The 21,425-nt window shown below is 39.8% G+C and overlaps 1 protein-coding gene across 1 annotated transcript in view; it reads right to left on the reverse strand.

Annotated features, from left to right (window-relative positions):
• TXLNB (taxilin beta) overlaps positions 1 to 21,425 on the reverse strand; it is a 44,468-nt gene that overhangs the window by 14,202 nt on the left and 8,841 nt on the right. The window contains exons 3-7 of the mRNA XM_034990794.1: positions 19,035 to 19,126; positions 14,361 to 14,531; positions 6,547 to 6,741; positions 4,608 to 4,727; positions 376 to 450 (exon numbers count right to left, since the gene is read on the reverse strand). Coding sequence (XP_034846685.1) covers positions 376 to 450; positions 4,608 to 4,727; positions 6,547 to 6,741; positions 14,361 to 14,531; positions 19,035 to 19,126 — 653 coding nt within the window. The remainder of the gene's footprint in view (positions 1 to 375; positions 451 to 4,607; positions 4,728 to 6,546; positions 6,742 to 14,360; positions 14,532 to 19,034; positions 19,127 to 21,425) is intronic.

A 21,425-nucleotide genomic window follows, 5' to 3' on the forward strand; every position in this document is an offset into this window, starting at 1 on the left:
CCGGAACACCACAGGGAACGTTTGCCGGAAGGAGCAGAGCCCCAAGGGCACGGGAAAGATGGATACAGTCATCTGTTGCCTGAGCCTTTATTCTTGAGTCTGAAATATGGATTCTTGCGGTCTCCTCAGAACACACACATGACATCACAAAGCCAAATCAAAATTGTTCCCTCCTTGTCCGCTGTTTCTAGTCATTAACCACCGACAAGGCTGACCTCTGACAGCATGAAAACTTTGGCGCTGGCTTTAGTTTTGTAATTTCCTCATGTTATAAATAATATCAGACAAGCAAGGATATTCTAGATGGTGGAAGCAGCGAGGAGAGCACACCCCATGCATTGTTGCCCCCCCCCCCACCCCCTGCCCCAACTTCACCTGAGCCTGCAGGACTGTCTCTTGTTCCTTCAGCACTTTGGCCTGAAGTTTCCACTCTGCTGCCTGGTTCAGCAACTGCGAGGAGAGAGAATGCATGGAAAGACTGTCAAATTGCCCTTTACATCACCATGTGGCAATAATTTGTGTGTAAGACTTAATGACTTGCTAACTAACCCTCTTAAGTAATTTTTTGGGAACTTTGCAAAGTATCTAGGAAAGCTAAGGAAACAGCTGAACAGTTGGATTCACCACTAAAAGTTTGTGGTTCTAATCGATAAAAAAGAGAAAAAATAATCTGCAACTCAAGCATGAATCACATAAAATTTAACCTCCCACCAAACTCTGGAACCTTTTCTACCAGTCCTGCTCAACCATCATTCAGCATCTGCTTGAACATCTCCAGAACACCCCCACCTGGATCATTGTTGTGAGCAGCTGTTCCTTTATAGTAACTCAAAGTTATTCTCCTAGACCACGGTTCTCCACCATCGCATGCATCAGAATCTGCTAGGGAGCATGTTAAAATGCAGATCCCTCTCAAAGAATGTAAACTAGGAAGTACAGAGTGTGATTCAAGTCTATAGTGAGAGCAAATCCCCAAGACAGCTTGGATGTTGGTGTTCCATGGATTACATTTTGAGAAACACTGGGTTAGAAATTTGACCTATTATTCCAAATCTTTTTTTTTTTTTTAAAGATTTTATTTATTTATTTGAGAGAGAGAGAGTGAGAGAGCACATGAGAGGGGAGAGGGTCAGAGGGAGAAGCAGACTCCCTGCTGAGCAGGGAGCCTGACGCGGGACTCGATCCCGGGACTCCAGGATCATGACCTGAGCTGAAGGCAGTTGCTCAACCAACTGAGCCACCCAGGCGCCCTATTATTCCAAATCTTATAGAAGATTTACACAATAAGTCTTATCCCTCTTCCACGAGGCAGCTTTTCAAATACAACTAAGGCCCTCATATCAAAGACAGTCAGAACTGAGAGCTGATAGGTTAAATTGAAAACGTTGTTTCTAGGCATAAAAATCACGCAACCGTATGTAAGACATGTTATTTTTGGGGCACCTGGGTGGCTCAGTCAGTTAAGTACCCGACTTTTGATTTTGGCTCAGATCATGATCTCAGGGTTGTGAGATGGAGCCCTGAGTTGGGCTCTGCACTCAGCAGGGCGTCTGCTTCCTCTTTCTCCCTCTGCCCCTCCCTCTGCTTGTGCTCTCTCTCCCCAATAAATAAATAAATAAATAAATAAATGAATAAATAAATAAATAAAATCTTTATAAAAATAGTAAAATGTTATTTTAATTTAAGATGCATGTTTATTTATTGGCTTTGATAGAGGGCTGTGATCTTTGTTTTGGGCATGGGTCTTCTGATTGGAATTCAGAGGAGCTTTTTGTTATTTTGTTCTGTTTTTATAAAGATTATGTCCATAATGTGCCACGTAAGATTTATAATCCCTTTTTTTAACTTTTTAAAATAATAGTACTAGAACCTGCAGACCTAAAGATATTTGCGAAGAAGCTTGATTGGATAATTCTCTGGAGTTGTAGAGCTTTCTCCCAGTCTTTTACAGCTACTCCCATCTAACTTGACAATTGGTTTATGCTGTTTGCCTACATTTAGTCTTTCAAAGCATTAAGCATAGTTTTCACAGAAACAGCTCTTTCTTTTCACACTTACATTTCATCAGTTTCCGTGTCATTCTGGTGGTTTTCATAATACAGAAGCAAAGCTGATTCTTGGTCAGTGCCATCTTACTTAACTTGGGAAACCATGTATAGACACTCGAGTGGCTGTCTAGCCACAGGATTTAACAGGCTGTGGGCATCTTTAGTGTGTTTTCAGAGAGAATGGTGGACATCATGGATTAATCTGGCTAGTCAATTAGGTGGCCATCAGCTTAAGAAGTAATCAGCCTATCTTCAAGATAGGCTGATTTATATTTTCTTTTTCTTTGCTCCTGTTTTTAAAAATGTCCCCTTTTTGTAATCAGAACAAAAGACAATAAAGTCATCATTTAAAAAAACTTGGAGGCATCTTTTTTCGTATTCAAGTTTATCTTTTTCTCGTGGCTCAACCTCTCTATTTGTAAAGTGGGTTATGTCTGTTCCTCTATGCCTCCCAGCGAGCAGTGAAGGTTCATTGTTACAGGAGTGCAGTCAACCCATCCCATGGAGGGCTGAGGCAGCTGTGGAGTACAAGACCTGTGGGCTCCCCTCTGGCCATCTGAGCCCCTGCTCCACTGAGCAGGCTGAGGAGCCCAGTGGTGATGGGTGGTTCCCTGACCAAGTGGGAGGAAGGTGGCTGTCTGTTCTGCTTGGGATGAGGGAACCCTCCAGCTCTGACTTGATATTTCACCACTTTCAATAAGAAGCATCACAGCTGGAACCCGGGTAGGTGGCCGGCTTTGAAGGACTGAGGGGGCTACTTTTTTGGGCTCTGACTCAAATCTGCTGCTTTGCTAAACGAGGGTAGGAAAATAGGGCAGCACAGGAGTTTCTTGCTAAGGCTGGGTCACCTCAGAACTGCCCCTTGTCTCTTTTAAATGAAGCTCTGCCTGGTTATTCTGTCATGTCTGATGTTATATATCAAAGGTACTGCTATCCTGAAGGGAGCATAGTTTGCTTAAGAGGATAATTGTGCCAACGGTAGAGTATCCGTTTTCTTGGATTCTGAATAATAATTAAATGCTTTATTTCTTATTTTGAGAGCTAGGTTGTAGATGGATTTAACAACTTAATCTTTTCTTTTTTAAAATATTTTATTTATTTGAGTGAGAGTGAGAGCAAGAGAGATCACAGAGGGAGAGGGAGAAGCAGACTCTCTGCTGAGCAGGGAGTCTGATGCGGGACTCGATCCCAGGACCCTGGGATCATTCCCTGAATGGAAAGCAGACACTTGGCTGACTGAGCCACCCAGGCGCCCCAACTTAATCTTTTTTATTAAGAGCCCGTGGACTTCTTATCTGAGATTATCCAATGTCCATCAGGTTATGTTCTCCAAAATTTGTCCTTTTGTTGCCATGTTTGGAAACCGAAGTTATGATTAAATTACTATTCTAACAAATTGAAATGATTCTAGTCTGATTTTAGGTAATTGCAGAGTTCGTGATCAATTGTCAAATGGCCAAATTTGGATGATTGGTCCCCTGGTTGAGTTTTAAATCTCTCCCCAGCAACAGACGCACACTTTGACTCATGCCTCTGAAACCCACCTCTGAGTGTGATGTACAATCACAGAGCTTAGGCTTTGGAGACAGACACACTGGAGATGTGATGTGGTGGTAGTGGAGCCAACACATCTTGGTCACTAAGCCATGTGGGGACCTTAAACAAGTCACAGGTCTTCTATAAGCCTCAGTACTCGCATACGGAGAATGGCCCTACAGCTGTTTCGGAATGTTTGGGGTTAATGAGATGTCATTAAGAGCCACCACTCAGTTTCTTAAAACCCAAACTCAGAAATCATCTCTGACTCTTCCCTTTCCTCACTGTCACCATCTTAAGTTCAGAGCACTGACTGTTGGTTTTGCCTGAAAAGGTAACTTCTGTCCATGTCCAGCTCCCCTGGTCCACTGCCACGTCCCCAACCCAAGCCACCATCATGCCTCCCCCAGACTGCAGCAGTAGCCTCCTTGTCCCTCTTCAGTTCATTTTCCACCCAGGAGCCAAATTCATCTGTTACAGATGCCAGGCAGATCATGTCGCTTCCTTCGCTAAAACTACCAGGACTTTCTCAGTATCTTTAGGATAAAATCCAAACTACTTTCCAAGCCTACAAAGCTATGCAATTTGGCCCCTGGTCACCCCGTCTACAGTAGCCCCCTCCTTCTGCCCCGTTTCAGTTCCTCCTTATTTCCCTAATAGCACTGATTATTATCTGAAATTTTCCTTCTTTGTTTGCTTGCTTATTGTCTGTCTTTTCTTAGTTAGATTCTAGTCTCTGTGCTGGGACATGGCCTTCTTGGTCTTGCTCACTGCTATCCCCCAGCAACTAGGATGCTGCTTGGCATAAGACAGGTGTTTGAAAAAGGTCTGTTGAATGGATGTGTGACTATTTTATGTCAAAAACCATGTAGGTATAGTGCCTTCTATGGGCTGGCCAATGTGGTTCTCTAGGGAAGCTCAGGATCCCTCCATCAGTTTAGTGTTCTGTGATTCTGACCAAAAGCAACTTTCTCAGAGGTTCTCTGAGCCCCAGGCAGACCAGACAAGCACACTGATAAGTACATATTCTTTCTCGCGTTTGTGTCGCTCCTCGGCTTCCTTCATCATTTCTTGGGCCTGTTCCAGTTTTGCATCTACCAGCTTCTGTTGCAGTTCTCTGTGTTTAAATATTTTGTCCAGATGCTAAGGGAAAAGAAATGGCACATATCAAGCTTGACTTATTATTGGTGCTGAGAAATGTAAGATAAAAAAGTAATATCAACACACATGTTCTCCAGGTTTTGAGATTTAAAGAGAAGCGCAGCAGGGGGAATAAATGCTGGCATCACTTACGACTTTGTATAAAAGTCATAAATTGGTGAAGTCCCCTGCATTTGGCAGTTTACAAAGTAGTGGCTGCAAAAGGTGGAGGTGCCAGAGTTCAGTACTGTTAGCTCCAGAAGCTCCCAACTTTGTGGTCTAAACTTAGTAACTACCAGATATGATGCAACTTATTATGCTGGGTGGCAGACTGATGTATATTGCAAGGGCTACAGCACCATCACTCAGTATTTTGGCGATTTCTATGAGTCTAAAACTGCTTTTAATCATATTCATACAATTTATCATAGGGAATTCTCTTCCACATTCTTGTCTCAAGGGTTGTGAGGCAGCTCTGGGGGACCAACCTGTGGCCCAGGGTCTGGGACTCAAGGGGGAACACCCCCTACTTCAACTCTGTAGCTCTGGTGGGCAAGACAAAGGCCAAGGGTCACTGATGAATTGATATGCAAATGTGCTCCTGCCTCCTCTACATCTTTTGACCTTTCAACTAGCTTAGTGAAGAGAAGCTTTGAATTCTACTTCAGCGTAGAGAATTCCTTGGTCCTTAGGTGGCCCCATCGGCAAGAGGACCTATGGGATTCTAGCCTTGGGGCTTATCTAGAAGCAATCTCAAGAATGTACAACTGGTCTACCAGGCCATTCTTATCTGGTCTCTCTCTGAAGAGTATGGACATTTTTTTTTTTTTAAGCTTCTTCCCTTTTGCTTTTGCCTGAACCTCCACTCTGGAGTAGGATTGATCTTGGTGACAAGATAAAATGATACCATGGCATTTTGGCTTACTGTGAGGGGTGTCTTGATTTACCTAACTGCTGCTTCCGTGTGCTATTGGCTCAGTTTTTCTCTTGATAAAATCTTAGCATGTTGCCAACAGAGCCACTCTGATTATGTTCTGTGACACTTAAGGCAGACATTTAAAATTTGGGTGGGATGGGGTAAATTATGATATATAAAAACCCTGAGAGGGCTTTTGGAGTCTTAAAAATATATTAAATATTAAGATACAATTTTGGAATTATAAAAGATCCTCACAGTGTCCCTAATGTAAAATATTAAAAGCAAAACTCTTTTGGCTTTTGTGACTATGGGTAAGTGATTTAATCTCAGCCTCTGCTTCCCACCCATATAATGTGGATATGGTATTATCTAATGCATAAGACTGTCGAAGCAATGAAATGACATATTGTATGTAAAGTATAGTACTCAGCACCTTTCCTGGCATAAACTCAGCACTGAATAAATAATACCATTAATATTATAATTATTATATTATTAATACTATTATTGGTTTGCGGGGCATAGAGAACACAGATGGTTCATTTAGTTGACATGATGATTCTTAAGAGGGAGTCTATGAGATATTTCCTAGCTCTGTAGAAAGTGTTTTTAAAAAGCTGAGAAATACTATTTTCAAGGATAACTGTGCTCATGGCCTACTACTTCCTATTTATTGCCTTTGCTTTGCAATGATTCCAGTTTCAAAGAAATCCCATATGGCTTTCAGCCAGGTCTTTTGCAATACCACCTGTTTTTATTTTGGCTAATAAAAGAAATCCAATCCTAAATATTAATCAATTGAGAGGGCTGGCCATAACTTTCTTATTAACCAAGTCCCCCACCTTCACAGCCCAGATCTGGATCTATATATAGTGCCCCTAAGTTGTTTGATGTGGTTCTCACCTCCTCTCTAAGCTCATACTGATCAATGATGCTTTTCAGTTTCTCTGCAAGCTCTGTATTCTCCTGACACAGCTTCATATTTCGCTCACTCTGTTGTTCAATCTGGGCCTGGATATCCGTCAGAGTGGTCTGGAAATGACTTGTGATATCCTTCCTTTTCTCTTCTTCCTCTCGTGCCCGCTGAAGGGTTTCCTCCTGTGTATAAAAAGCAAAGTCTCTTGTTAGGCTGGTTTACGTGCAACTCAGGGTTAGGTCAATGAAAGGAGATCAATGTGCAGGGTTAAGTAGGATATTTTTTTCTCAGTTCTCTGGCGCTAACCTTGCTCAGCCCCAAAATAAATGTGTGAGCAAAAGTTTCAGTTGTAAATACACAGTTACTCAGAGCAGGTGCAATGAAGGCCTTGAAATTGATAGCTGGTGATGAATAGGCTTGTTTTAAAGATGACGGGTCGTCTCCGGCTGAGTGCATACACTACCACTTTCTAACAAACACGCAGTAACAGGGTTTTGATCTCTTGGCTGTGGCCTGGAAAAAATGCCACTCAGCTTTACTGATGGATGAGACAGATCCTGTGTTTCCTTGGTTTGGTAGAGAAAGAAGAATAATAGATCTTATATTCCTCTATTAAAAAAAAAAAACTATGGCATGTTAACCACGTAATTGTATTACCCAAGTTTAGTAAATATAAGTGATCATAATATAAACTTTTTCTTAGTAAGAAGAACTTTCATCAACAAGCTTGAAAAGGAAACGAAGATAGCTATAGATCAATGATAGCAATTCAAGAATGTAAAAAGAAATCTTAGAAAATTTGCTGTATATTTTAGTTCTGAAAGAACAATCAGCCCACATGTCACACAGGGTAATTGAAATGTTCAATATAAAGTTTGAATCTGAAAGCAATTTTAAGTTCCAAATTTTCTTTAACTCTGAAATGAAACATCTAATTTCTCCCTCTTCCACTTTGTTAACATTCAAGAATTGGAAATTAACTTTTATATCATTTCTGTTCTCTTTTCTCCTAAATCAAAACACTCCCTTCATTGCTAACTACCAACAATGTGCCCAAATTTCCCCCATATCTATATTGAGAATTATTTGCTTTGTGATGATTCCTCTCATTCATTTAGAATCAAAGGGTTTAATCTTGCTATATCATACCAAAGATAGAGACACTGCTGAAAAATGACATAGACATTTTAGGATGCCTTTCAGTTCTGATTAATTATTATTATGAAAGCTTGCTTCATGCTTGGCAAGTAAAATTATACTTCATTTAGTTGCCTCCTGTGATCAAATTATGTAACAGGATTTTTAAAAAGAAATAATGATTTAAATAGAAGTAATTGTGCAAATCCTTATTATGATAGTAGAATAATGTGATCAAAATAAAAACTGATGCTAAGAATTATGCTCTGAAAATACATTAATTTATCATTAGGTATCCTCTTTCCTCTACAATATTAACATATTCTCCTACTCCAATAAAACTCCTGCTATCTGAATCATAATTAAGTCATAAAACCATTTCTTAGGGGTATTGTAGGAAATAGCGACACTTCCTAATCTGAAGACATTAACTGAGATGTTATTTCCCTGATCTTTGTATGCTAACACTCACTTTATATATATTTCACTAAGCATGATTATAACCATCTGCTAAGAGTCACTGAATATACATATGATAGTGATTGTCTCCTTGCTGCTTCAGCTTAGCTTAGAAGTCAACAGGTTCCTAGCTGTAGAACTATGGACCATGATCTGAATGCCATTTGCATTTATAACTATTCCATCCATGAATGAATGAGTAAATGAAAGAACCATCCCAGGATAGTCAGCAGGTTTGAACTTGTCACTGGCAACTGGCTACAGAAAGAAGGTGTAGGTGTCAGGATGGTTTAAACACAGGTCAAACCATCATAGTGCTGAATCCTGGCCCACAAAGTAGCATTTTACACTTCACAGTACGCTGTTTCTCAACGAGAGAAAAAGACATCTAGCAAAGTCTTATAACATTTGATTCTATTGGTAAAGAACTTGGAATCATTTGGATGATGTCAGAGAAAAAAATTTCCTTATCAAGCACATTATTCAAAATGGAAATTAATAATGCAAATAAGATTGAATGGCAAAGTCTGAAATAACTAAGAAAATGGGCTGTGCAAGCAGCACTGTGCATCTTAGAACTGGTGCTGTGCCTGGCCCACGATTCATAAATATTCAGTAAATGTTTATTCAGTGAATCAATAAATTATTAATTTACATACAGACATGAGTAACATGGACTAGGTGAGTCTTATAGTCCTTTCCATGTGAAAATTCTGTGATATTCTGATAACAAATCTGACTTATTCATTTACTAAAATCATATTCCCTGAAACACTTACCCATCTCTTACTGGCAAGTTCTTTTTCAGTATAGTTTGAAGTTCACATTTATTGCTTCAAATATATGAGTATTTTGTTGAAATCAACCCATGTCTCAGACCTTCACTGGTCTTTTTCTAAATTGTCCTAAATTGTGAGCTTTTGTGGGTTTTTTTTTTTTTTGACTCACTGAAGAATCAATTTTAATAAAGAATAGTAATAGTTAAGTTTTTTTTTTTTTTTGGTGGAAGAGCCTGGCACTCATTCTTTTTCTATATCTTCCCAAGCTCCTAGCACATGGATTTTAGATGCAGATATACTTAGGTTGTTTTACTAATACCACTCATACCACTTTGAACCCTTCTACGGATAATAAGTATAAGGTGTGGACAAAATGCAAGAAACAACTACTTAAAAACACTGGAGAGGGGCGCCTGGGTGGCTCAGTCATTAAGCGTCTGCCTTCAGCTCAGGTCATGATCCTGGGGTCCTGAGATCGAGCCCCGCATCGGGCTCCCTGCTCGGCGGGAAGCCTGCTTCTCCCTCTCCCACTCCCCCTGCTTGTGCTCTCTCTCTCTGTCAAATAAATAAATAAAATCTTTAAAAAAAAAAGCAAAAAACACTGGAGAACTGGAGATAGAATCAAGCAAATTCTAGAGGGAAGTTGACACCTGTAAAAAGGGAATGGTATACTGTAAGTTTCTCTCTCTCTCTTTTTTTCCAGCTTTTAGCTTGAATGAAGACTGAAATTATCAGCTGCATGGGTTGGGTAAAACTCTCATAGAAAACCTACCTACCATTTTTCTGGTGTGAAGAATGAAGGGTTCTGGGCAGCTATAGCTCCTGGAAGATGAGGGGAGATTCCCAAAAGAGAGAGAGAGAGAAAGAGCCCTAAATTCTGTGGATAAATTCTGCCCAAATCTTTGGCTGACCCTGAACCACACAAGTGCAGGGCAGGCTCAAAGCAGCCTAACTGAGAAAAAAGAAATGAACTGAGTTTGAGCTGCTGCCCAAGAGAGGGGATTTGCAATTTGACTCTAATCAAGTTAAATGCCTTCTTAAAAAGAATGATAAAAACAACATTCTCAAGGAGTATAGTAGAATCCATATGCTCCACAACACAACAGCTGCAAAATCCAGGATACAGTCTACAGTGACTTGATGTATGAAGAATTAAGAAAATGTGACCCATTCTCATAAGGAAAGATAATCAGAGGAGGCCTATTCCATATTGACCCAGATGTGGAATTAGCAAATGAGAATTTAAGATAGGTATTATAAGTATGCTTAATGATTATAAAGGAAAGTATTATCTTAATGAATGAAAAGATAGGAAATCTCAAGAGAGAAAAAAAAATCTATAAGAAAGAACCAAATGGAAATTCTGGAGTTAAAGTAACAAAATATGAAATTTACAGATCACTGGGTGGACTTAGAGCAGAATGGAGATGACAGAGAAAAGAATCAGTGAATGTGAAGCTAAACCAATATAAATGATCTAATCTGAAGATAGAAGAAAAAAGATTGGTGAAGAACATATGAGAGACCGAAGGACCTATGGGACAATAGCAAAAGGTCTAACAGGGGTGTCTGGGTGGCTCAGTCGCTTAAGTCCCCAGGGTCCTGGGATCAAGCCCCGAGCTTAGGGCTCCCTGCTAAGTGGGGAGTCTGCTTCTCCCTCCGCCCCTCCCCCCTGCTTGTTCTCTCTCTGAATAAATAAATGAATAAATAAAATCTTAAGAAAAAAAGGCCTAACACACATGAAGTTAGAATCTTAGAAGGAAAGGAGAGAGAATGAGACATAAAAAATACTTGAAGAAAAATGGTTGAAACTTTACCAAAATTGGTGAAAGACATAAATTACAGATACAAGAAACTCAGCCAATCCCAAATAGGATAAGTATGAAGAAAACTGCAGCTAAATATAAAGAAGTCAAAATTCTGAAAACCAAAGATCAATAGAAAAACCTTGAAAGTAGCCAGAGTTAAATGGCATATTGCATACTGGGGGACAACAATTCAAATTATTGTTGATTTTCATCAGAAATTGTGGAAGTTAGATTACAGAATGCAGAACCTATAAAAGGCTGAGAGAGAGAGAAAAAAATAACCCTTGCCAACCCAGAATTTTATATCCAATGACTATAGCCTTCAAAATTAAAAGCAAAATAAAGACATTTTAATGATTAAAAAAAAAGAAATAAGAGAATTAATTGCCAGCAGACTAGTATAAGAAATACTAAAGGGAGTTCTTCAAGCTGAAGGGAATGACACCAGACAGAAAGTTGAAGGTTCAGGAGGAATAAAAAGTGTCAGAAATGGTAAATATCTGGGTAAATAAAGAAGACAGTTTTTGCCTTTAATTTTTAAAGAAATGTATAGGATCATTTAAAGTAAAAATTATAACATTGCCTCATGGGCTTTATAAATGTATGTAAATGTAATACATATAACAATTATAGTTTGAAGGGAGGGGTCAGTAAATGGACCTATTTAGGTTGCAATGTTTCTACACATTACATAAAGTGAGACGGTATTAACTCCAGGTAGACTGGAAAGTTAAGAATGTTTAAGTAATCACAGCACAACCACTGAAAATATAAAGAAGTATAACCAAGAGATAAATTAGAATGGAATTGTTAAAATATTCAAATAATCCAAAGGAAAGTGGGAAAAGAACAGAGGATCAGAAAACAGAGATGGCAAATAGTGAATAAATAATAAAATAGTAGAAGCATATCCAACCACACTGATAATTACACTGTATGTTAATGGACTAGTACTCTAACAGATAGATATCATAAGAATGAAAATAAGTGAGGTCTAACTATATATTGTCTACAAGAGGCTCACTTTAAATATAAAGGCCCAGGTTTGGAAATAAGGATGGAAAGAGACATGCCATGCAAACAATAAGAATAAGAAAACTGGAGGGGCTTTATTGATATCAGATAATGTAGACATCAAGTAAAGATTATTACCAAAGGACATTTCATAGTGATAACACAGTTTATCAAGGAGACATAACAATCACGAATGTGTATACCTGTCAAATTAATACTTCAAAATACACGAAGCAAACATCTACATAATTAAAAGAAGTAGACCATTCCCCAATTATACTAGATTTTAAATTATACTAGGGGATTTCCCCAACAATTGACAGAACAACTGGACAAAAATTCAGTAAAAACCTAAATGATCTAGGGCTAATTGTTGCGTATGCAAAATTATACCTAACGTTTGAAGAACACACCTTCTTTCCAAGTGTGTATAGCATGTTTGTCAAGATAGACCATGTATGATGGGCTATAAAAATTAAGCAACACTTCTAAATAATCCATGGGTTAAAGAAAAACTGAGGAGGAACCCGGAAAAATGTTTTGAATTTGAAGCCTGATTTTGATAATATATGCATGACCTTGGACAACTGATTTGGATTGCTGAGTCTCAGTTTATTCAGCAATAAAATGGAGCTATTAACCCCGGCAAGGTTGTTGTGAAGATTAAATAACATGTTATTTAGCGCATTTAGCACAAGTCCTGGCACAATAATGATACTTAACTTCATTGTCCACATTGAGGCCCTGTGGCTGTATTGATAGGGTCTCCTGCCACTTCCATCATTCTTCCTTTGGATGCTATCCAAAGAGCACAGGCTACATCATCCCATTCTTTATTTTATTTATTTCTTTATTTATTTTAGGGGGGGAGAGGCAGGGGGAGAGAGAGAATCTTTTTTTAATTTTTTAATTTATTTTAATTTATTTTTATTTTTTAAATTTTTTGTTTTTTTTAAGATTTTATTTATTTGCGAGAAAGACAATGAGAGACAGAGAGCATGAGAGGGAGGAGGGTCAGAGGGAGAAGCAGACTCCCCGCTGAGCAGGGAGCCTGATGCGGGACTCGATCCCTGGACTCCAGGATCATGACCCGAGCCGAAGGCAGCCGCCCAACCAACTGAGCCACCCAGGCGCCCGAGAATCTTTTTTTTAAAGATTTTATTTATTTATTTAATAGAGAGAGACAGTGAGAGAGGGAACACAAGCAGGCAGAGTGGGAGAGGGAGAAGCAGGCTTCCCGCCGAGCAGGGAGCCCGATGAGGGGCTCGATCCCAGGACCCTGGGATCATGACCTGACCCGAAGGCAGACGCTTAACAACTGAGCCACCCAGGCACCCCGAGAGAGAGAATCTTAAGTAGGCTTCATGCCCAGCCTGCAGCCCCACACAGGGCTGGATCTCATGACCCTGAGATCACCACCAGAGCCAAAATTCAGAATTAACTGACTGAGCCACCCAGGCGTTCCATCCCATTCTTTAAACATCTTTGTTGATAATCTTTCCACTATATCGGATTTAGTTTTTATCTCCTTACAATATATCACTACTTATGGAAACACACAGTGCTGTTTACTTGAGTATGTATGTTGAGTTGAGAATACTGCTCCCATCCCCAGGCCCCCATTTAACCGGCATTTCTGATTGTCACTAGTGCAATGATGGAAGACATGCCAGAAGCCCTTCTCCTACAACTTGTGATCTGAGAGTTATAGTTCATCCCGCTGGCCTTCCATTTCCCAGATATCTGAAACCAGTCCGGAATATGAAGAGCCATGATTCTCTTCCAGCTTTCTTCCCAAGTCTGTTGTGCAAACTCAGCAGTGATCTTAATCTCTCTGCTTCTTAAAGGATCTCCTTTTAAACATATGTAATAATAACTATCTCACAGAAATATTGGTGTCTAATTAATTATTGTTTGTCAAAAGCTTTAAGATCTTCAGCTGGAAAGGGGATTGTGGACGCCTGCAGTATTCTCTTGGAGAGCCTGCATCTTGCTTCATTGAATGGAGCTAGTGTCTGTGTGTAATCAAATTAGGCATACTGCTATAGGCTTATGCTATAATTAATGAAACCCATGCAGACTGAATGGAGTGATCAGTCTATTATTTTTAGATTGAATGATTAAGTCTGAAGAGCTTCAGTGTTTTTTCAAGCAGCTTCTTTTTCGGCTGACTATTGACATTTTGGTTCTCAATCTTGCTGTTAGCTTTGTGTCCATTTTTCTCGTGTCCTGCAGATTTCATTATAATACAAAAACTGTTGAATTTTTACAAATTCGTATTTTAAAGAGTAGAACTGAGTCTTATCTTGAAAAAGAAAACAAACTCAAGGTAATAAAAAAGCAAGGGGGATGCCACACAATTTATTGGGAGCCTGCTCTGTGTCAGGTACCATGGAGCACTCTACATATATGACCTCATTTAATTTCTCCCTGGCCACATGGTGAAGTTGGTGTAATCCCCATTTTAGGGATGAGGAAACAGGCTTGGGGAATTAAAATAATTTACTGGAGGTCAGAAACTCACGCTCTTTCCATGAGTGGCAGAAGCCTGTGTCTATGCAGCATGCCAGAAAGTGTGTTATTCAGAGTGGTGGTGATACATACCTTCAGTGTTTTGTTGTGTCTCTGCAACTCTCGGCATAGACTCTCCAGTTTGCTTCGAGCAAGGATAGCTCTGCTGTGTTCACTTTGTAACTGGTCCTTTTCTTTTTGAATTTGTACCTGTTTCTTTTGTAAGAGCTTTAACTTCTTTTGCTCAGTGCGATGTTCGTCCAGCTAGACACGAGAGGTGTAAACATAAATAAAATGGCAGGAATTGCTTTTGAGTTGCTAGAAAAGCAGCAAAAGAGGAAATACCTAAAGATCACTCTGTGGTTGTTGGAATCATTTTTTGCTATTGTCACCGCCCCTCTGCAATCAAATAAACTTCACAAATAGGACTTTGCGATACTTGTAGATATGGCTTTTAGAGCATATCATTTATAGGTTTTTCCTTATCATTATAATGATCCTGTCTTACTCTGATCTTCTTTTTGGTAGTCTAGAAATCATTTTCTTTCTCTTGAATCTCTCTAGTGATACTGGTCAATAGAGAAGGGCATGTCTTGGAATCTGTAGGCTGTCAGAATTCACGATAATGCCTTGCAATGGTGCAAGGGTCAATGGTGTGTCTGCTTGGTGTATATTTTGTGCTCACAATTCTTTCTCAAAACAATCTTATAGCAACTATTCTTTTAAAATTAGGAAAGCATAAAACAACCTCCTGGTAAATGGAGGATGAAGTTTGTGGTTTGTGAAACAGGGACAGAAGAGAGAAAGGACCTCTTGACTACCTACCATTGGTGATTTTCCACCAGAGCTTCAGAGGTGGCTGCTGCACAATTCAGCAGTGTGAATGGCAAGTATCCGTAACGTGCCCTGCCCTCTGACCACCCCCAGCCTCCATGCTTATAGGCCAATAAATCATTAAGAGAGAGTATATTTGGATTTTGAATGATCTATTATCTTTTTCTGAAATTTAGATATTGTTATTATTGTTATTGCCATTATGATTTAGACTTTATCTTTTGAAGATTAAATCATATGTCAGGGTTTCTCAACCTTAGCACTTAGAATATTGGGCCACAGAATTTCTTGCTGTGGGGGGCTATCTTGGGCATCATAGGCTGTTTAGCCTACCTACTGGATGTAGGTCCCTGACCTACTGGATGCCAGGATCACCTCCCACAATCGTAACATCCATAATATCTCCAGACATACATCGACTATTGGCCCTGATGAGGGAGCACTGCCCCATGTGGATCTACCTGAGTGCCAGGAGGAAGATACTCTACATGTGTTTCATAAGTTGGAAGTTGCTTGCTTATCAACGATGTAATGTTCTAGTTTTACTGCAAAGTCATATACGTTTCACATTTAGCTAGGTCTATCTTGCTTTGCTCTAAATAAAAGCCCTTAACTTTCTGACAATTTTTTTAAGAGCATGGCTAATTTTATTCAAATACTTCAGGCTTGTGAATACATATATGGTTTCTTAATGAATGAAAACATATTGCAACTGAGTCAACTTCAGTCAGATACTTCCTGGCTTAGTGATTTAACGATGCACTTAGACACCATGGCACTTCTATACTATTGTGACAGGCATATTGGATTTTTATCTGCTCTTTTTCTTGCTCTCTCTTTTTTATTATTAAGTTAAAAAAGTAAAATTAATGCCAATTACTAAATCAGAATAGTATTAGTGATTTGTTGTAACTACATTAAAACTGAGGAAACTTAGAAAAACTATTTCTTCCAGGTCATGTGGTATCTTTATTAATAAATGTATCCTTATTTGTTAATGAAAACAATAGTAGGTAATATTACAGGATTCAGAATCTGCAAGGGTGAGTTAGCTAGAGTGGCAGTTTGATTCACAGCTTTGAATTTGATGATTTATTCTATGGTAATACTTACACGTCGGACACCTTCTATATTAATGTCCAAATCAGTGAGCAATGAAATAGGTTTTAGTCCCCAGGTAAAAGATTGAAATTATTCATAATTTTTCCTTTCTGAAAAGGAAATGTAATGGGTTTTTAGCCAATTTTCTCCTATTCATTTTTTATAGAATGATCTTTTGGGTTTTAAAGTTTATTATAGGACATGATATAAATGCCAAAGTATAGTAAGTAAGGCTTGAGTTGAGTAGGCTCTCTGGAAAGATAACCTCTGTCGGGTGACTCCTGACTGGGAGGGTGAGTAGGTGGAGGGATTTCCTAGGGTGAACAGCTGTGGCCCAGGAAGAAAATCTCAGACAGACGGGAGAAGTGATGCTTTTCTGGTTTGCTGCTATGGGCTGCAGCACCCCACATGGCTTTCCGGACGAGGCTGGAATGCTGCCCAGTCCAGCCAAGTATGGAGCATGGCACTAGAAACGAAACATGAATGGCTTTGGTAGAAGGAGGTAAATCGAAGGGATAACAATGTGGAAAATACCGAAGAGAACAAGGATGGACATGTCAGTGAGAATGGGGGCCTTACTTTTGGGAAAAATATTTTTGAAACCTACTTATTTTATGGCGTTGAAATTGCTCACGACGGTTAATAGCTGATGTTAAGCAAGCTATGATAAAAACAAGTTGATACACTGATACTCGCTTTATAAATTTCTACCATTCTTTTAGAAAGTGCTATGACCATTTAAAAAAACCCCTAAACAAACAAAAGGCATTCATACTGTTTGATTCAGTAATCCCAATTTTCGATTGGGATCATAGATCATAAAAGGAAGGAGAAGGAACAGATCTAATGCATGACGATGTTCAGTGCAGCAGTATTTGGTAAAGCAAACAGTGGACGGAATCTAATGTCCCCATATTAGAGACCCCATAAAGTCCCCATATCTAGCCTCTTTCTTTGTTGTGCTGTTTTTCCTCAGTTTTTCTGTTTCTTTTTCCTTTCAAAAAATTCTGCATTTCCTGGAAAATGACATAACTATTACAAAATATAATTATAAAGACTCTAAACTACATGGGCAAATGTCTGTCGTATGAGCCAACAGAACTGGATACCAAATTATATATGTACCTTTATGGAAGTAATTGTTATAAAAAGTATCTCTGCATATATAGCAGAATGAATGGGAGTGAAGACGGATAAATCAAAGTTTGTGTTTTAGGTTATGGGATTAGAGATGTGTTTGCTTGTGTCTGCAGCATTTCTCATATCATTGTGATGTGGGGTTTATGTGATTAAAAAACAATTAAAAAGTATTGGCAGAGTTAAACAACCAGCCAGTGACTCAGGGTTTCAGGGTCCCTCTGGATCTATTGCAGGACAGTTCAGCCTAAGAAGATGCGGCAATGTGACAGGAAGAAAGGAACGAACGGGGACCACAGGACGAGAGTTAGAGAGAAAAAGGAAGAAAACAAGTCACTTGTTAAACTCCATCAGTAGGGATAAGATGAGGGCTTTGTGCACCTGAAGCTCGTTCAGTTTTGGAGGCCCTCTTTTAAAAACAAAACCCACAAAACCCCCCAAAATTAAGAAAAGAGAATTGCGTCCAGGGCCTCAGAGGGGCCCATGCCAGTGAGAGGCTCTGAATGAAACTTCGTTAGCGGCAAAGTAAATCTGCCTTCAATCCGCCGCCTGGAGGAAGCGTTTTGCTGTGTGAACTTCGTGTCATACTCCTGTCACTGCTTGTCCAAAAGAAATAAGTGAGTGAAAACATATTTTTTAAAGAAAGCAAGCAGAGGGACGCCTGGGTGGCTTAGTCTGCCTTTGGCTCAGGTCATGATCCTAGGGTCCTGGGATCGAGTCCTGCATCCGGCTCCCTGCTCAGCCTGCTTCTCCCTCTGTATGCCGCTTCCCCTGCTTGTGTTTCTCTCTCTGACAAATAAATAAATAAAATCTGAAAAAAAAAAAAAAAAAAAGGAAGAAGATGGGAAGGAGAAGCACGTTGGCTAGCCTCACATCAGAGGGTGTCACATCCCAGCAGCGGGTCGCACACCTCGGGGAGTAGTGGCCCAGACCTCAGATGGCACTCCTGTAGCAGAGAGGCTGGCCTCACTGAACCCTCCTCTTTTTCCCAGCTGACCCATTGTGGGAGTACTGGTGGGGAGGCAGTGCCCTTCACGGATTCTCTGATGTCTCTGAGTGGCTTCCCTGCCTCCCACTGGCCTTATCCAGAGGGATCCTGCCTGGCGAGGACCTAGAACTAGGCACAAAGCAATCCACATCAAACACCACCACAGTGGGGGGTGGGGAGAAGAATGTAGATCAAAGAGAAACAAAGGAATGGTTGAATCAATGAATGAATGAATGAACAAATAGAGTTTTCAAGACCAAATGAGAAGGTGTCACAAGCTGAGGGTAGGATAAACTCATCCAACTGCCTTCCTGAGGGGGCCCCTCAAAACACCTAGGCATAAGAACTGAATGAAAGTTTGCCTTTAGGTCGAGTATATTTCTGTTTTGTTACAAACCTAAGAAGAACTTTAAAATATCCACAATTTTCAATGATCTCTAATTCTCTCTTCCATTCCCCAAATTATACATATAACTGAAGGCAGAATAGACTCCAACTCTATCCTCTTTCTTTGTTGTGCTGTTTTTCCTCAGTTTTTCTGTTTCTTTTTCCTTTCAAAAAATTCTGCTTTTATGGATTCTCGCTTTGGCTTGTGTGAAGTAACCAGCTATGGTCTCTAATGAGGTACATGAAAAACGAATGGCCTTTTCTCAGCTCTAACCAGAGCCTGAATCTTTCGGACACAAAAAGCTAATCAGAGATCTTACCAATTCAGCATACTTCTTGAATAAAAAATCAAGTTTTTCTTCAGGTGTTTGCAACTTGTTCAGATTTTGCATTAGCAGGTTGGCTTCTTTTCCTTAAAAAAAAACAAAAACAAAGACCATAAAGACATTTAGAAAAATGTTTTAAATCTTTTGAAAATACTCAAAAGAATAAAAAATGCTGACTTTATATATCACCCCTTCCCCGCATTGATTAATTTAAAAGAAAAGAAGCAGAGCAGCCAGTCAAAACTTCTGACGCCCACCAAACTGCCAACATTGACGCATGCGGTTCTAGAATTCCAGCCCAAAGCACAGAAATTTGACAGTTCAGTTTGCCATTTTTGGGTTTTGGTTTTGTTCTCCTAGTATCTTTTTTCTCTTTTTGGGGGGAACCAACTGTCTTGTTTCTGTGCATGAATGCATTCCATGAAGTTTGGGTGGGAATGTTCTGCTCATATTTCCTACCTAGCAGAGAATAAAATCAACATAGAAGGAAAACCAAGCCAAGACACAGAGGGCCTTCCCCACAGGCCTTTTTGTATCTCTGTGACAATGGGTTCAGCCTTCCTGGCCCTTCCTTCTTCCCACCCAGGCCTTAATCTTTGTTGGCAGTCTCCTTTTCTGACCTCACTTGGAGTTTATGCTACATTTTAAGACTCATCTGTTCATGATTATTTGATAGTGAATCTCAGATTCTTCTCTTTCCTCATTGTTCTTCCTTTTGTCTTCTTCAGCTCAGCCTCCCCGTTTGCCTTTTTGTGGGCCTGGAAATCTTGTTTTCAAGTAGCCATTGGGCTGAGTGTTGGTGGGGACGAGAGGGACCCTGGGGCCTGCATGTACCACTGATGATATCTTTTCAAAGAGTCTGATCAAGGTGGAACAGAGTGACAGCCACTCTGTCTAATTAGAATAGGAAGGTCAAGCCACACAGTAGAGGCCACGTTTCCTGATGTAAATCTATGTAAGAATATTAACAACTTTGACAACCTTTCCCCAAGAACAGGCATTTCCTTTTTGCCAGAATATTTGCTTTTATCCTGGGGAGGCAGATAAATCACGGAATTAGGCTTACCATATGAAATATATGACATGGGACATGCTTATACTAAAAAAATTTTTGCATTGTTTACTGAAGTTCAAATTCCCCTTGGCATCCTGCATTTTTATTTGCTAAATCTGGTAACTCCAATGCCATCAAAGAATTTTAGGTCTAGAAGGACTTTAAAGAGCATCCAGACAACTGGTTAATTTTATAGATTAAAAATCTAAGGCCCAGTGAAGGCCAAAGTTACATAATTCGTACTGGCAAAGCCAAGGCTTGGATCCAAGGTTTGTCTACTTGCTCTAAATCACTTCATTCCCATGTGGAATTTGGATGCCAGGAAACCCAGAGAAATAAAAGGAAACTTTTTCTTAAAAAACATGACCTCATTCCTAACAGCTGGTTTTGTCCATCTCTGCCCAGTGAGTCAGTTCGGATTAGAGACACAGCCTACGATGGGGAGAAGGTGGGTGTGAAAAGTGCCCGCCAGCTCTCCAATTATGGCCTGTGGCTTATCGTGCTGCCCCACCTCTCCTGTGTCTGTGCTCAGAGCTATTTCTCGAGCAACAGGGAAGGATGTGACATCCCTTCACCCTTGTCTTCAGTCTGGGAAAGGGTCCCACATGAAGACTGTTGTCCCAAGTGAGTGTCGTCTATTAGAAGAAAGAGATCGTTGTGGATCAGATTTGGCCCAGGACTCAGATCATGTTTGGTCCACGGCAAGTTCTCAGTAAATGTCAGTAATAGTGGAACAAAGCAAAGCCAACCTGTGCCCACTAGTAGCACGTAAATTAAATGAACACTGTCCTGAAGACAACTCTGTGATTGACTGGAGGACAGACAGGTCTTACTCTCACCTGTGCCTCTGAGTATATGCTCAGGATACCTCTCAGTAGGAGTATGGTCACATAAAACCATTATGTGTCTCATTGTGGGGAGATAGAAACATTTGGGTGAGTCCAGTGGGTCTCTTTTTCCCTCCACACGAAGTACCTTCTTTCTTTTTTATTTTCTTTAACTGTGAGAAGAGGGTTTCATTTTGTTCTGTTTTGTTTGGGGCACACTCACTGAGGTATCTTTCTGCTCTCATGCCCCGTTATTTTGTGTAGAAGGTCAACATTCAGAAGCATCAATTTATCCTTCAAAAATGATTTTGCCCGTCAACAACAACAACACAAAAACCCAGGAAATTGGAGATAAGCATGTACAGAATGAATAAATTTGTGACATCAGGGAGCTTAATTTTTAAACTTCCATTGGTTTGCTGGACTAGAATGCTGTGTGGGATTATGGAGGAGAAGAGGAATAGACAGAGATTGCTCATCTTCTAATAAAGGCTGTAATTACAG

This window comes from Mirounga leonina, unplaced genomic scaffold, assembly GCF_011800145.1.
Source record: "Mirounga leonina isolate KUSES-001 unplaced genomic scaffold, KU_Mleo_1.0 Mir_53, whole genome shotgun sequence".
In the NCBI taxonomy this organism is placed as follows: domain Eukaryota; kingdom Metazoa; phylum Chordata; class Mammalia; order Carnivora; family Phocidae; genus Mirounga; species Mirounga leonina.